The sequence below is a fragment of the Helicoverpa zea genome, chromosome 15, assembly GCF_022581195.2.
Source record: "Helicoverpa zea isolate HzStark_Cry1AcR chromosome 15, ilHelZeax1.1, whole genome shotgun sequence".
In the NCBI taxonomy this organism is placed as follows: Eukaryota; Metazoa; Arthropoda; class Insecta; order Lepidoptera; family Noctuidae; genus Helicoverpa; species Helicoverpa zea.
Genome location: NC_061466.1, coordinates 11,475,712 through 11,493,281, shown reverse-complemented (window position 1 = coordinate 11,493,281; position 17,570 = coordinate 11,475,712). Strand labels below are relative to the sequence as shown.

The window sequence follows — 17,570 nt, the reverse complement described above, 5'->3', positions numbered from 1 at the left end:
CCGTCAACTGAATAGGTAATGATCGTCCATTATACTAATTAGTTCCACCACTAGTTCTATTGTTCCTTCATTACACGGCTCAATACCTTAATGCATTTTATCATCACCCCCAAAACATTCAACAATATCAGGCCCAATATTGGTCCCAATATTGGAAAGCACAAATATATTATGAGCGTATATTGGCACATCATATAATCTCAGGAATTTTCAATAAGCGGATATCGGCCTGGCCTTACAATAGCCGTCCGCCATTTTATTGTTTTTTTCTCGCATAGCCTAACCTTTGGTCTTCTGAAATTAAAATCTGGGTATATTGACATGAAGACAATGTACTGTTGACCTAAACGGACTTTAATTTTAGAACAAAGCTTCTCACTGGTCTTTGTTGGTGATAAAAAGTTGAATCTTTTGTCTTGTTGTTAAAGCTGAAAAGCGTTAGGTACAAATTCAGTGATTGACTGATTACTAATCGTAATTTTGAAAATTGTTAATGGTAGTGACTATTGAAGCTTGATTACTTAGTTGTTATACTTCTAAAGTTGAAAATTCGAAGTTTCTCCACATCAATGAAATCACAATGATAGTCAAAAATATTGACGTGATTAATGTTATAATAACTGTAGAACTTCGTATAGGTACCAGTAATAGTTTCAGGGACAATAGTTGCTATATTTTTTTCATAACAACTGACTGAAATAAACCGTACCGTACCGTAGAAATAATTTCTCCACCACTGACCTATTTACAAGATCTATAGAAACACGAAGAACATCAGCTACACGGAAATTAATTAGCAACATCCTTCAAATAAACCCTGACCACTCAGGCATAGCATCAGAACATTTCCCTGCACTCAATTTTCAACTATATACTACACACTTTAGAGTTCAAAATTGTACGTTCCGAACTCAGGTGTACCATGGCATCATATCGTTTCTCCTTCACTCAATTTTCAACTTTATCGCATACGGCTTAAAGTTGTAAATGCGTTGTATGTAGGTATAGTTTACTAGGGCGGGTTTCCCAGGTCATTGATTGGCTGAAAGTGGCTACAGGCTATTGAGCTAGGATCTAGGTCATGTCACCTTGTTAGGTTCCTCTTGGGTTTGTGAAAGTACTAGCTTGTATATATAGGTAAATTAGGATCCTAGGTAAATTGACGATAGGTAGATTTTGCATGTCGAAATTGATATAATAATATGTATTATCTCAACTGTATAAATACTAAAGTAGTAGGTATACAACTCACATCAAATGTTCCTACGTTTAAATTAGTCAAAAAGTCTGCAAAAAATGCGTTTTTCTATACCATTTTACAATCTACTCTTTTCATGAAGTTAAAAAGCTTAAACAAACTACCTACCAAATCTTTTCCAAATATAAAATGCACTAACTACCTTTTCACGTTAATCCTTTCCAAAATGTAAATTGCATATAAAATTTAACCCTACTGCATAAATCCTAACATTGAAAACCTCAAGTTTATCCTAGATTAATTGACAATAGCAAGTATAACCCTATTCGCGCTCCGCATTTGAGCTGTGAATACCATTCACTAAAGCGAACTCCGTATTCAAGCTTTGCAGTATTGTATTGTGAAATCCTGAATAATGCGATTTAGCTCCAATCTCTGTGAACATAAGGTCTATTATGCAATGCGCATAGTGAGGAGTTATGACTCTTTATTTTCGTATGATGAATGCTCCGGATTTTTGTTAATTGTTGTTTGAATATGATTTTGTGTTTGTTAGAGAGTGTGGTCAGTTGTAACAAGTGTGGTTTGGAACAAATATGGCCGCGAGAATTATAAGTTTAAAATATAATAATTATTATGGCATTATATTATCGAAATATATCGATATAAATATTGAGAATACAATGACAAATTGAGCATTACAGTGATATTGAGCCCTTTGGCTGTGCAATAAAATACTGTTAAAATAACAACATTAAGTTCCAAATAATTTTATGATACGTGCCTATTTTTAAATAAGCTCTTGACAAAACAGATTACAAGTTTTTAATACGCTCATTATAAACTTCAGATCGAATTAATTGGATCCTAATTAAAATGTGTCCAAAAAATTTTTTCCCGCTAATCTTCCGTTAATTAGCGATAAAAATCTCATTAGAACTTTGAACCATTTGTCGGAAGTTTAAAACATAAAGTTCTTTAATTAAGTTTCCAGAACACGGTTAAATACTGAGGGCCTTACTACAAAAACTTTAAACCCTGTTTTACACTTGTCTAATAAAATTTTGGCTGCAAAATGAACCATATGTCAACGTCATAATTTGACATTTTTTTAGACAAGGCATAAACTGACGTTTAAAAGTTTTTGTGGTAAGACGGTGAACGTTTAAAAAGATTTTTTATATAAGAGACCGACTTAGCTTTTTAATGGTTACGTTAGAAAATAAAAATGTCGTGAAAACCCTGTTTTTAAGTGGAAGTTTAGCTTCGTTTTAAAAACTTTGCATGTGGATTGTACTTTTATCGTATTTTTATAATGGTAACAACTTTTATGTATAGTTCGTTTACTTAATATAAAGTAACATTTATTATTATGAAAACGGAATACCATTATGTAATGAACATTACATTAAGTAAATATTTATGATGCACTTCCGAAATAGCGATAGGAATTTTACCTACTTCTTCTAATGTTATACCAGCTTGAAGCTGTAGAAGTAAAAACATATCTTTTACCTAAACCATTTCTTCTTCTATATGTACTTTATAGTCTAAAGTCACTGATCCACCATGAGCCACCATGGTTATTAACGCTCACTCCTTCTCTATGCCCAACTGTAAGACAATAAAAAGTCTGAAGAAGTCGATAACTAACCTCTATTCTACTTCCGCAGCATACCTGGACCCATACATAGTGCCAGCCAGCCTGGACCAGCTCCTGGTGTCGAGCGACGTCGTGGGCAACATCAGGTTCAGCCACCCGACGCTCTACGTGTTCCCAGGGGGGCAGGGCGATGCTGCACTCTTTGGCATTAACGGATTTAATATGCTTGGTAAGTGGTGTAGACTGTAGTTTGTGCTTTAAATACATTGGTGGTTGAGAATATCCTGGGAGTCACAAGGAAGGGCTCCGGGCGTAAGGCCATATGGTGCTCATTTGGTATAATTTAGCAGGCTTGTACAATTACAGGTCCTTTTCTGGGTAAGGCCGATGATAGTGCCTTGTGGCACTCCTTAGTAAAGGTGTCTATGGGATTTAATTTTCACTCTGTCAAATCTATTAGTTAAGTAAATATGCTTATCAGACATGCTCTTAAATTATATGTATCAAAAATAATATTCTTTAGATAAAAATGTTAAAATCATAAACAGACAGGTAATCATTTGCTTCTACAAAGTCATTAAGTAAAATGTTCGTGCTCAAATTCAGTACACTCTTAATTTGATTGTAACAAATTAACCTTGTCTGAATTCTGTTACCTTGTAGCCGTAAAGAAATAACCTCCGAACCATCTCCTAATCAATCTAATTGATAAATTTCATTGCGAGCCAGAGTCTAATGTTGCCTCGGGGAATCCACCTTTATCCGAGAAAAATCTCGTTAAAATAAAAATAACTTACTTCTATTCCCCTAAGAGTTATATAAGGTTCAGTAAATACTGCTCTACTTTGCCACGTAAGACCTATATGGAAGCTCGGAGCGGATTTTTTTGGCTGTTCGCTTTCCATTGGCGCGCTGCCAAACCTCATCTCTTGGTTACATTGGCAAGATTACTCTGTGTACTTTGTTCAATGTAGAACATTCTACAATTTAGTTTTAGTACTCTTTTGTTGCTTCCACTGCTTATAGTATTACGTTTTGAGACGGAATTTTGGTAGAAACTGTTGGGGTTTAGTGCCTTTTACTTGAATGATAGTGTTAGAATGCTTTATGGGTCTTGAGCTATAGATGAAATTCAACTTGATTAAAGTCTAGAATTTATTGTTATTACTTGCTACACTGACTTCGAGATAGTAGTAGCTGTATATTTGACACTCTAACCGAATTTCTGAGATCACTCTTCAAATAAAGTCCTTCCATTAATTCGTACAGGCAATTAACAAGACACAAATAAAATTTCCTAACCAATTGACTTACAAAAGTGGAACCTTGACACAATAACAAAGCCTTTACCCAGCACTTGAAACTTGGTACAGTGCCAGAGAAATATTGGCTGTCTCCGGTACAAAGAGGGTTTCGAGAGCTTCTTGACGGCCGTCAAATTCACAATGTTATATTGTTCGCGGATAGAATCTTCGATCGAATCTTCTGGAATGTTTTGATAATTGTTTTGTTGGGTAATTTCGTTTTCGCGGGTTGTGATTGTAATTTTGATTTTAGAAAAGTTTAGATTGATTTCAAAATTGTGTTAAATTGTAAAGGTTTTTCAATGATTTTTGGAACGTTAACCTGTACGAAATGTATAGATATCTTCTTAATATCAGGCCCAAAAATGTACCTCTTTTTCTTCAACATATAATGTTTTCCAATGGCTCATTAGGTAGAGCAAAATTCAAGGACGTACTGCAGGATCCTTTCTGGCTTTCTCTTTAACAGTGCCAAGTTCCAGTGTTTCAAGACCGCATAAATCTTTAAATTAGTATTTTTGCTAACTATCTTGCTCAGAGTCAACACAAGATCTGCTATTGGTCAAGTAAAAGCTATCTAAACTGCACCAAATATTTACCCTCCTACGCCAAGATAGATACCCTACCCTTTCACACTACACAGGCTACCTAGATTCATCAGTTGACACCTAGGTGAAGGTAAATAAATTCCGTGCTGCCCCACAAACAGTGGTTTCCATTAAGCCAAGCTATCGTGTTACTAAGTAAACCTGGCCGTTGTCACGCTACTGGCTTATCTGCATGACGTCAGTATTTTCCACGTCATCGGTTGTTAAAGTAAAAGTATGTAATGTGTTTTTAGAAGTACTTAGTTCTAAAGCTGCAATTGAAAACGTGGAAAAATTCAGTTGTCTTATTCACTTTTAGGAAACTGTAGTCATCAAATTAACCTATTGCTATTTACTGCTAAACACAAGCCGTTATGTCTCGATCTGGGGATCCATCTATTTCAACATCTGCCTAGCCTTTCCCAACCATGTTGGCAACGGCTTCCTGGCCGGATGCAGCTGACTAGAGTTTTACATTGAGAATGCTCATACAATCACTATTTGATACTGATAAAATCAAACCAAAATTACACATTCATAAGTACAATCTCTTCTGCCTAACTCTCGATGGCTTTGCTATACTATTCCATCTCAAGTTGCATACAATATTCCATTAAGCCGTGTTCCCGCAGTGTCAATTGTAGCCAACAGCGTGACATCGTATTGAGCAAACATACAGCGGAACGTGACCGTCACGCCTATGTGTGGGCTTACTTTGAAATATTGTAGTTTTGACTTTGCATGCTTTGTCATATACGAAACGATCTATTCTCTTGTAAAGATAACCAGCTGTTCAGTTCTACTCTTCAGCTGTAAAAGAACCTACCACGAACCCGCAATACAGTCCAACATTATTTCCAAATTCAACCTCATTATCCCGACACCATTATCTTACAAAAATCAACCTACATTCAGTAATAATCCCACATTATTCTGCAACCGAATAATGTCACGCTTATTCTTAGCAGACATTTTCGGGATAAAAACACGGAACGGACCACAAACAGCATTTTCCATTAAGCCTTTTGTCACGTCACGGCCGAGAGCGTGCAAGCGTCGTGTTACTAAGTAAACCCACACATTGGTGCTCACTCACACAGATGCAAAGTGTCACGTCGTTGGCTTAAGTCGCTTGTAATATAATAGTGGTGTTATAAGTCGTGTTTGCATTTTCTTTTATGACATTATCCGGGCTAATATTATAAGTGTGTCAGTTTGTTACACTTTGGCTTTCAAGAAGATTTGGATATAGATTCTAGGGAGTATCATACGATCTATTTGGGTGTATAGTTATCTGGACGCGAGTGAAAACATGAGGTATAGATAGTTTATTAATAAGACTATTTGTTTCGCTAAATTAGGTCGTCAAAATAATCTTTCTATTATTTGAACTTGGAATGAACCTACCAGAGATGAATATTGTTTGTTAATATTTTAGGTAGAAACTAGGTAAATAACTGTTATTTCATAGGCTTCGTTGTAATAGCCCTAGAATATTAATGTAGTCACGTAGTTCAGTTGTTTTGTTTGCGGAATATTTTGATGGAAATGTAGTAATGGAATATTTGATGTTAGATAAATTGCAAAATATCTAATTAATAAAATGGAAATAATTTATCTATTTTTGTTACTTTCCCCCTGATTATATTTCCTACATAGCCTTAGATATTGATTCCCTCGTTTATTTTTATATTAAAAAAAAACCTACAGCAGCTGTCGTACGCGCCATCTGCAAACAAAATGGCGCCTGGCCTCGTCATTCTCAGTTCAAACAAAAATGCACATCGGAAGCCCATTCGCTCTCCAATTTATTTTTCAATCAACCGTCCATCGATTTTATCTATCATGTTTGAGTTGCCTTGTATCAATATTTTGATAGTTCAAGTATCTACATACTATCAATGTTTTTTATACAACCTAGATTTTTTTTGTCTTATAGCAAATATACATATTATTTAATTTTATTTTAATATTAAAAAGATCCATTACCGACGAAACAGAACAAATAAATTATTCAAAAGCCAAACAGGTCACATCGGAAATTAAAAAAGCATAAAATGGACAGCACCCAGCACCCGACTCCATTAAGAGCTACGTCAAACTGACACCCAATTAAAAACTTCACATTTTATTCTTAATTTAAAAGCAGAGTGCGATCTCATTTGAATTAAAACCTTATTGGTGATGATGATGATGATGATGTCCTCCTAGCCGATTATCGGCTACGGCGGCTGTTCTCATGTAAGGAGATTAGCCAACTACGCAGGACATATTATAGTGCACGAGCATTTGCGCAGACACAGGTGCACTCACTATTCCTTAACTCTCATAGCCCGATGGGACGGTAATCCGACACGACCGGAGAGAGATCAGGCGCAGGACCGACATTCACGTGCTCTCCGATGCACGGGTGTATCAATCACCAGCTTCCAGGCTCCGGGCTGCTTTGTGAAAGTCTTCTAAAACCCACAAAGCGATTTCGGCCCGACTCGGGAATCGAACCCGAGACCTCGTGCTCAGCAGCCGCACTAGCGACAGCTAGACCAACGAGGCAGTCAAAACCTTAGTGGTAGTAACCTTATTGGTAGTATTGTATTATGAAACAATAACTGGCTGATTATTGTTTACCGGGAGCGTAGTTCGAAATTGGAACGTCAATTCGGTGAGTTTTCGAACGCGTTTGAAAGCCATTGCGTTCAAGAATCGTATTTGCCGACGTATTGTCAGTCGCTAGCGCGCAATGTATGCGTAACTGTATAATTTGTATGCTGATTTCAAATGAAAGGGGGAGATCGCTCGTATTCACGTGATTAGGTTAAAATAATGTTGTGTAAAGTTGTTCGGGTGAATACTTGAATATGGTTGTTGGGTTTATGCGAATTTGTGATTGTTGAACCGTGCTTCGTGGTTAATTTGTGCCATTATTAGCGCGATTAATGGTTTGCGCTTTTCACATCGTTTTGGGGTGTGCCTTCTGTTCTATGTGTACAACTGTAGGTATATCTAGCATTGATACTTAATGAGTAATGTCTGAGTATATCTGAGAATGTCTTTTTCTGTGTAACTTTCCTTGTGATACCTATTTATTTTTACAATTATCGCAATATTTCGAATTTGAGAATTTGTAGTGTATTTCTTCAATTAGAACTTTTTACCTTACAAATACATACCTAATTGTCTAGTTTTTGTTTAGAACCTAGCAAATCTACAGTCTTGTTACCTGCAGTTAGAAACCAAACTATTCAAGTACATCAACTTAGTTAGAATAGACTTCACACACGCCACCTCCCCTGTTCGTATCACATTAGACATTTGTTACGAAAACAAATGCACAACGACTATTATCTATTTATGTTAAGCTTTGTGTAGACTATGTTCAAGACTAGCAATTACATCAATTTTAGTAGAACATAGATACCTACTGGGTATACATATTAGAACAAGGTTGGATTATGGCATGTAACACAGACAAGAAGTTCCAATTTAATATGTACTTTCTAGGGGTAGTTTTTTACGATTACACTGGAACAATAGTTCAAAACTGGGTCCATTTGAGGAAGCATGCGAGACCAAACGCCTGGAATGTACAATGTTTATGATTGACGATCAAAATTTCGAAAAATATAATACAAGCTTGTTTTAGTGAGAAACGCAAAAAATAAATGATAGTAGATAAAATGTTATTATGTTAGGAAATAGGTTGTAGAAATATCCTTAAGTGTATGGTCCCATTTCCAGAGATGTTACCAAAGACCCAATTTAAATTGCCTTCCGAAACACGGCAGCACCCATCACGATAAGAATGTCACCCATTGGTGTCCAAGACTTTTTGCCATTATAATCAAATACGCTCTTACTTACCTTCGAGCTCTTCACCTACAAAAAAACAAAACACTAACTCCATTCTTCTGCACATTCCAGTTGACGGAGGCTTCTCCCGCAAAGCATGCTGGTGGGACTTCGCGCGCCACCTGGATCGTCTGGACGCGGTCCTGTTCACTCGCATCAACAACTGCTCCATGTCAGGCATGGCTTCTGTGTTGCGCCGCAAGGCCAGCGCCACTGTCTACCCACAGATTGGACATTTCTTCTGTAATTTAGAGGTGAGAAACATAATATAGCTCTGTAATCATCTCAAACTTAAACTTATGGTGAAGTTATGGAAGTTGTTATGAGTATGTATAATCTCTTTTAGTTATATATTCAAAATGGGACTGTATAAATAAGTATGTAAATACAAATTGTATACAAGTAGAGAGCTATGTAGTTCGTGCCACGAATTACATAGCTCTCTCACGAATTTCGTGCACTTCAAAGACAGTCTTTGACAGTAGCATTCGTGTTAATCTAAATCCACAATATAAACTCAAAAATGTATTCACTTGTCAGTTGTTACTTATATAAATGACTAGGGCATTTCGTGCAACATTTCCCATTGGATGAGAAGCCTGCCAGAAATGACATAATATCATAAATGATCAAACACCGCTGAAAAATACTCTAATAAATTGGTGTAGGTACGAAAAATTACTCTAATAATCAGCTATTACAAACAATTGCGCAATTCACCTGACCTCTCGCCCCACATTCCTGCAGCAATTCCTTACAATGGGAGCAGGGATACCTAGCCTAGCCTAGCGCCACGCTGACGGCCTCGCAAGGGCGACACTCGACACTGTGATACACCTGATTGCACATTGCCACTGCTTGTTTACTTAATAATCTGATAGACTGGGTCCTATGTAGACTGGAATCTGTATGGCTAGATTTCACCAACATTTTTCGTGTCTAAGAAAGTATACTTATTGTAACACCTATGCTTTGTTCCATGTTTTACAAAATAAAGTATCTTTATCTTTTATCTTTGTCGTAAGAAAACTTGCTAGCGTTGTACCTACTCGGGCACAAAGGTTGCAATCTCGCGGACACCTTAGAAATATTTGCACACAATATGTTACTGTTTCCTAGAGAATCATTTGAAATCTTGTATTAAGCAAAACTCTTGAAAAGACAGTATAATGTCTAGTTGTTTTTTTAATTAACTTAACTTACTGCAGAAAAAATAACAGTGTTCTCCGCTTCAGGGCGCTGTTGCGGCTTCCACGTTTCTGTAGCGCATCAGCCATGTTTGCTGATGCACACACAGATGGCTTTGCAGCAATATGGCGTAAAAAGACCGCATCCTTCATCAGTCGGTTGCGTGGAAGTCGCCACAGCATCTTGAGTGCTATAGCCAGTAGACACGACTGCCCGCTTACGTGGAAATTAGTGCAGAGGACTAAGTCCCTGCTTACTATTATATATTAATTGTATTGTTTGTGTACCTAATGTATGGATCTCAGTTATCTGAATAAAGAAGTTTATTATTGTTATTCCGCTGGGTTTGAAAATGGTTTTTGCAAAAATCTTATTAGTAGTTGTGCTGTCCCAGTACAACCCGTTCAGATCTATAAGATATGCTTGAAAACTAATTTGTATCTCCTTTGAAACTAAAAACACATATTTTAATTTATTAATTACTCAGTAAATTCTTAACATAGAACATTGTAAGATCTATGACAACCAGTGAAGCATATAGTATCAACTTCCAGAGAGTTCCTCGCGAGCGTGCACCGAGCACGACTGTGTTGATAGTGGTCCTTTTATAATTGTGATTAATTTATATTTTAAAGTTAATTAAGTGTTTATTTAAAGCTGTGTTTGTGAATTGATAATATGTGATTTTTAAGGGTATGAGTTTGTGAATATTTAATAAGAGTAGTAATAACATCAGAGTACCTAAAATGGTGATAATTTCACATTGAAATTTTTTAATTAAAAGTTTTGAATATTAGCCAAGTTTCAGTGAAATATTAGCCATATGCTGATTATACATATAAAGCATTTTGAAGTTTACATAAGTAGGAAGAAACTTTATTGAGAACTTTTTTTAATATTCGTGACTGGATACAATATTATACAGTCCCCTGGTACCCTGGTAGCTACTCTAACCAAAGTTAGATCACCCTATTTCAAAAACATCGTACTTAAAAAAAAGAATATACAGAAAAAATGTGAAAGGGGGAGTTTTGGATGCTGTCTTTTGTTTTTGTCGTTCGAAAAGGGCGTTTTCAACCTAATTTGAATAAACGTTTTTGAGTTTGAGTTTGAAAAAGATATACAGACACATATTTAAAAAAATATTATTAGTTTCCGTATCTCAAACATATATTAAATCCTCAACTCCATCGTTCCAGGAACGCCGCGCTCTCGCGAGCCCCGACGGTGACAAGGACTCGGATCCCCTGCTGGTCTCCCTGCTGCAGGAGGGATCAGACATGATGGCAGACCTGCGGCATATCAACCTCAAGCCACAGCACTGCTACAGGAGCCCGGAGCCCATTAACTTGTACCACAAAGTTGGACATGGTACGTACCAGAATATATTTTACTAGCTTCTGCCAGCGGTTTCACCCGCTTCCCATGGGAGCTACTGCCCACACCGGGATAAAATAAAGCCTATGTTACTCGCAGATAATATAGCTTTCAAAGAATATTTAAAATCGGTCCAGTAGTTTTTAAGTTTATCCATTACAACCAAACAAACAAACAAAGTTTTCCTCTTTATAATATTAGTATAGATTACTAGCGACCCGCTCCGGCGTCTTACAAGATAATAGTATTTCCCCATTATTTAATGTATGTTATTATACATATAAACCTTCCTCTTATATCACTCTATACTCCATAGTGGTGTCAAGTCTTTATTTGTTTTTTTTTTATTTCTCTCTTATGGAATTATGAAACATCACACTACTTGTATAGTTGCAAAAATCTGGTCCTGTATAAAATAAACTTTTTTCAATAATTAATATATAAACTTTTAATAATTAACTGTAGTTCCGAGCTCAATTTTCATACAAAATTTTCTTCTATTTCAGGAACCCTAGACATGTACGTACTGAATCCTTCAAAGGACTCCAAATACGTTCGTGAATTCCTAAAACGTTGGCACAACAGTGAACAGAAACTATTCGAAGGCGCTAGTGTATCTGGGCAATTTAATTTCCCCATTCCAAACTTAGTATCAATATGCGCGTTACTAGTGTGGCGCCCAGCCAATCCAGACGATACGATTACAAGGATAATGTTCCCAGGATCGACACCACAACACAAAATATTTGAAGGTTTAGAAAAGCTTAAACATTTAGAATTCCTACAGCATCCCACTTGTACGGGAAGACAGATGGCTCCTACGACGCCACCAGCTACTACAACAGCAACGACAGTCACAACTACAAAAACTAGCATTAAAACGACAGTAAAACCCAGCAAAGACAGAAGTATAATCTCTGATAAGACGAAAGAAGATAAAATTGTTGAACCTGAGCCTCCACCAAAGGACCTCAAAGAAGGAGAAACAAAAAATATTATAGATAATAAACTGCTCAGTGAGCTCGTAGACGAGGAAGATAAAATTGAATCCGTTTTACATGATGCAATAACTGCCAGAATAGAAACTAAACTAGATGATAAGATTGCTCAATATGAGAGCACTGTGATAGACGGTTTGCCTAAAAAAAGAGAAGTTAAAAAGAAAGCTGTGGATAAGAAAACTAAACGCGTTGATAAGACTGATGAAGTAAAAGATACCGTAGTTAAGGCTGATACAAAAAAAGTTGACGCTGAACCAAAAGCTAAATTAGAAAAGAAAACTAAAGTTGATACTCGAAAATCTGAAATGACATCGTCAATGTCAAGGACTAAACTCAGTCATCGTACAACACGTGCAGTTTCAGAAAGAAAAACAGTTGCAAGCTCTGACAAAAAAGCTGCGGCTGAAGATAAGAAATCGCCTCCTACTACTCCTAAAAAGACAGTGGAAGCTAGACCTACTCCATCCGTACCAGCGATTAAAGACAAAATTAAAGCCAAACCTAGAAGACTGAGCCCTGGTAGCACCCCAGCCAAAAGCACTAAAGAGGCGAAAAATCGTATGGTTGTTGAATCAAAATACAAGCAGTCATCACCTAAACGAGACATTGCAGCAAAATCAACTGAAAAGAAAGAAACTAAAGCTAAACGAGAACCAATTTCACGCCGGCCGCGACCATTATCATCACCAGTGAAAGGATTAAAAGCTATGAAGAGTCCAACTAAATCTGTTAAGTCAGTTAAAGCTGATTCTTCCAAGTTAAAAGGTTTACAAAGGGTTAACTATGAAGATATTCTTAAAGATGCTAAGAAATCTGATGAAGATACTTCGAAATCTCTCGATGATATAAAGCAGCAAGAATTAGATGAGAGGGAAGAACAAGAAATTGTAAGAGAAATAGAAGCGGTATTTAACAGGGACAGCGAAGCTGAAGAAAAAATTGAATTTGTGGGACGATCGGATATCGAAAAAATCACTTGCTTATTAGACGATACCAAAACTGAAACGACTGCCGACGGTGAATTTGAAGAGGAATATTTAATAATTGAAAAAGAAGAAGTTGAGCAATACACTGAAGACTCAGTTTTAGACCGAGAAGATAGCCATGACCACGAGGAGGAATTACAAAAACATGCCAAAGATAAGGAAGAATCAGAGAAAAAGAAAGATGTAACAATTTTAGAAAAAGACAAACCTGACGATACCCAAATAATGACAGAAGCGGTTATCGAAACGGAAGCAAAGCAAATTGAATCAAAAGAACATTCTGTGAGCGTAGAGGAAAAACAAGATATTAGCAGTGAAAAGAAAACTTCTGATAGTAAGAGTATTCCCAAGCCCAAAGATTCTCTTGAAATGCAGGTTCAAGAGTCTCAGCCGGATGAGAAAATATCTACTACTATCGAATCTGGAGCCACAACTGCGCCTACTTTACCTGAAGATGAAAGAATAACTCTTGATGATATCAAAGAAGATCAACAAGTTGAAGAGAAATATATTCAAGAAGAAACAAAAGAAGTGGTTCCACCTCAAAGCTTGGTTGATACAACGAAACCACTTTCATTAGAAAAAAGTCCTAAATTGGAGTCTGTACCAGTGCCAATCCGAGAAATCGTCAAGACTCCTGATGAAGTAGCTGACCTACCCTTGCACGAAGAAGTAGACTACAGGACTTATGTAGAAAAGAAGACACCGGAAGAAGAACCCTTTAAACGTAAAGTGGAAGATATCAAAGTTCCAAAAGATCTTCCACTTTCTGACGTAGAAGGTACTTTCAAAGGAACCAAAGCCGTCCAGGAAGACGTGGTAGTAAAAACTGTTCAAAGTGCATCGCATGCTGAACTCGTTACTGTTACCCCTGGATCAGCACCAGAATCTCCAATGTACCATGAGCAAATGAAGGTATCTGCAGTTCCTGACAAAGATTTGCAGCCCGTTAAAGAATATGATGATGGTGAATATGACTATGGTCAGTACACTGAGAAATTAAGAGAAACTCATATTACAACTCTTGATTCACCTATCAAAGATGATATAATTGTTATTGAAGAGATCCCGTGTATGCCCGAGAAAATCCCGTCAATACCTGAAGATGTGGAAAAAGAAATTGAAGAAGCTCGAAAATTAGAAATGGCGGATAAACCTCCCTTAAGTCCTAAAGAAGTAGAAAAAATTGTAGCAGATGTTGCTGAAGTCCTTAAGTCAGATAAAAGCTTGGATGAAATCATGGCTGAAAAGTCTCCTTTGCTAAGTAAATCACCTGAAGCCTTTCCAAGTATGGATAAAACAGTTAGTGTCATTGAAGCGACCAAGATGCTTTTGAGCAGTGAACAAGAAATTAAACACGATTTACGAGATGAAGTCAAAGACACTAAGGCTCTTGACGCTAAACCAATTCATGAAATTACAGACACAATACAAAAAGAAGTATCACCAGTGAGATCAATTACATCAGAAGAAGTCAGTGAAACCTCAGACAAGACTGTGCTCAGTGAAGGTAAGCGAGTTAAACGAGAACTCTTGGAGGAAAAAATAAAAGATAAAGTTGACGATATCAAAGAAAGTTTAGATGAACCAAAAACGACAAGTATCGACATTACTGACCATGCAATTGTTGATAAGAAAGAACATCCCGTAGAAAAAGAAGATATCGAAGAAATAAAACCACAAAGAAGAGTCAGTACAACATTAGAATCAGCCAAGACATTAGAAAAACTTGAAGAGAAAATTGCGGATCTGAAGAGGAAAGAAGAAGAGAAAATACAAGATAAAATTGAAATGACTGAAACGAAGGTTTCTGAAAAGAGCGACAGCTTAGAAAAAGAACCTGTGATACCTGTTAAACAATTAAGTCCAGAAAAAGAACTCAAAGAAGAAACTTCAAAAGAAAAACCTGTTATAGAGGAAAAAGAATCAATTCCTGATAGAGAAATACCTAAGAAAACATTACTTCAAAAGGCTGAAACCAAGGTCGAAAAAGTGGCTGGAAAAGTTTCAGCCTTTAAAGATGAAGTATTTGGATTCTTTGGCAAAAAGACTGACAAAAAAGAACCTAGCCCAGACAAAGATGCCACAGAAAGTAAGAAAAAAATAATTCCAGAGAAAGAAATAAGCCCCGTGGAAAAAAAAGAAACTGTCATGAAACCAGCAGTAGATGACGTCAAAAAAGAAAAACCAGAAGTATCTATATTTGAAGAAATGAAGGAACAAGATATTGATATTACTGAAAAAGTTGATAAAGAAAAACTTGCTAGTCCAAGTTTCCCAGAAGATAAGTTCCCTAGTTTAATTTATGACGAAGATCAAGAATTAGACATTGAGGAAAGGCTGATTGGTTTTGAACCTACGGGTAAACCAGAAGTTGTAACATCAACAGAATCAACCATAATTACCGAAAAAGGCATTATGGTAACCCGAAAATCCACAATAACAACTATTGTACAAGAATACAGTAATGTGACTAAGACAATTTTAAGATACAAAACAACTGTTTTAACTATTGAAAATGATGAACTTCCTGATGGTACAAAATTAGAGCGAACTTACCGAAAAGTATCCCTTGCACATGAACGACCGAAGATCAGCCCAACAAAGCCTGATAAAGAAATACCTAGCTCAATCAAGCATGAAGAAAAAGAAGTTACTCCAGTCAAATCTGATGAGGCACTATCAGCTGATGCTAAGCCTTTGAGTGAGACTACACTAGAAGAAAAACCAAGCTTAATTTATGATGAAGATCAAGAACTTGAAATTGAAGAGAGGCTTATGGGTTTCGAGCCTACAAAAGAACGTGAAGAAATAACCACAACTGAAGTTCAATCGGTCACTGAAAAGGGTATTCTTATCCAAAGAAAATTGATTGTAACGACAATCGTTCAAGAGTATACAAATGTTACAAAAACAATGTTCCGATATAAAACCACTATTTTAACTTTTGAAGAAGACGAGTTGCCTGATGGTAACAAAATAAGTAGAACTATCAGAAAAGTCTCGCTTGCGTATGAAAAACCAAAGTTAAAACACGAGGACGAAACAGGCGCAGGTAAAGATAAAAAATCTCTTAGGCCTGAAAAGGATATATCGAGTCCTATTAAAGACGACGAATTGTCACCGACTTCAATTAAGACTGCTGAACCCGAAGAGAAAGTATCTAGTCCACAAGTATCTGAAGAAGGAGAAATACCAGTACTTATCTCGGACCAAGCTCAAGAATTAGAAATTGAAGAAATGCTGAAAGAATATACGCCTTTGGGCAAAGAAGAAGAACACACTAAAAGCAAAACTGAAATGGTTACACATATGGGTGTCATCACGCACAGAACATCGATTATAACAACAACTATCCAAAGTTATAAGCATATCGTCACTAACTTTGTGAAATATAAGATATGCATTGTAGCAAATGAATGCGACGAACATCAAGACGGCTCGAGATACACTCGAGTAATGCGACAAATGAAACTTGTCGACAAGCGACCTGATCCTATACCTTTTGAATTTGAAGTCAGATTACCACTTCCTGAAGAAGAAGCTGTCAGGACACAAAAACTAATCAAACTTGAGAATATTTCTGATCATGAAAAACTAGATGACGAACCTGAAAAAGAAAAAGACGATTTTGATGGGGAGAAGCCAAAAACTGTGGTTGAGTTTGATAAGCCAATCCATGCCAGCCAATCGCTTGAAATTATAAAACCAGATGGGAAAACACCAATGTTAATTTGTGACGAAGCTCAAGAGTTAGAAATAAATGAAAGGTTAAAAGAATTCACTCCGTTAGGGAAAGCTGAAGAGCACACTACAAGCAAAGTTGAAACGGTAACTTTTAAAGGCTTTATTACGCAAAGAGAATCTCTAATAACGACAGTTATTCAAGAATACAAACATGTCACCAAAAAGGTGGTTAGGTACAGGATATGTATCATGACCATTGAAGAGGACAAACTTCCAGATGGCAGTATATACTCAAGAGTAATAAGACAAATGAAACTTGTCGACAAGAAACCGTATCCCATTCCTTTTGAATTTGAAGATAAATTACCCATACCCGAAGATGAAACTTCACCTAAAATGAAATCTGATCGCCCTCTTCAACTTGATGACAAATTATTGACAAAAGTCAAGTATGATAAGGAAGCACCAATCCTTGTTGATGGTAGGGCTTTAATTGAGCCGGATGACGTTAAAAGTAAAGTTAAACTTGACGAAAAGACACCGAGCCCAATCTATCTTGATGACAAGACTGCGAGCCCCATCAAGCGAGATGAGAAAGAATTTACTGATCTAATGGTTGATGCGAAGAAACCAAGCCCCGTCAAGACTGATGAGAAGGCGCCAAGCCCTGTCAAGCCCGATGAGAAGGCGCCAAGCCCCGTCAAGCCCGACGAGAAGTCACTAAGCCCTCTTGAACATGATGACAAAGTTCCAAGCCCCGTCAAGCCTGACGAAAAAGAGCCAAGCCCAT

General features: G+C 36.8%; 1 protein-coding gene across 1 annotated transcript in view; it reads left to right on the top strand.

Annotated features, from left to right (window-relative positions):
• The window catches only part of LOC124636786 (titin-like), a 208,196-nt gene that overhangs the window by 160,994 nt on the left and 29,632 nt on the right, over positions 1-17,570 (top strand). The window contains exons 5-8 of the mRNA XM_047172934.1: positions 2,872-3,030; positions 8,614-8,795; positions 10,929-11,100; positions 11,613-17,570. The exon at positions 11,613-17,570 is cut by the window's right edge and continues 26,490 nt beyond it. Coding sequence (XP_047028890.1) covers positions 2,872-3,030; positions 8,614-8,795; positions 10,929-11,100; positions 11,613-17,570 — 6,471 coding nt within the window. The remainder of the gene's footprint in view (positions 1-2,871; positions 3,031-8,613; positions 8,796-10,928; positions 11,101-11,612) is intronic.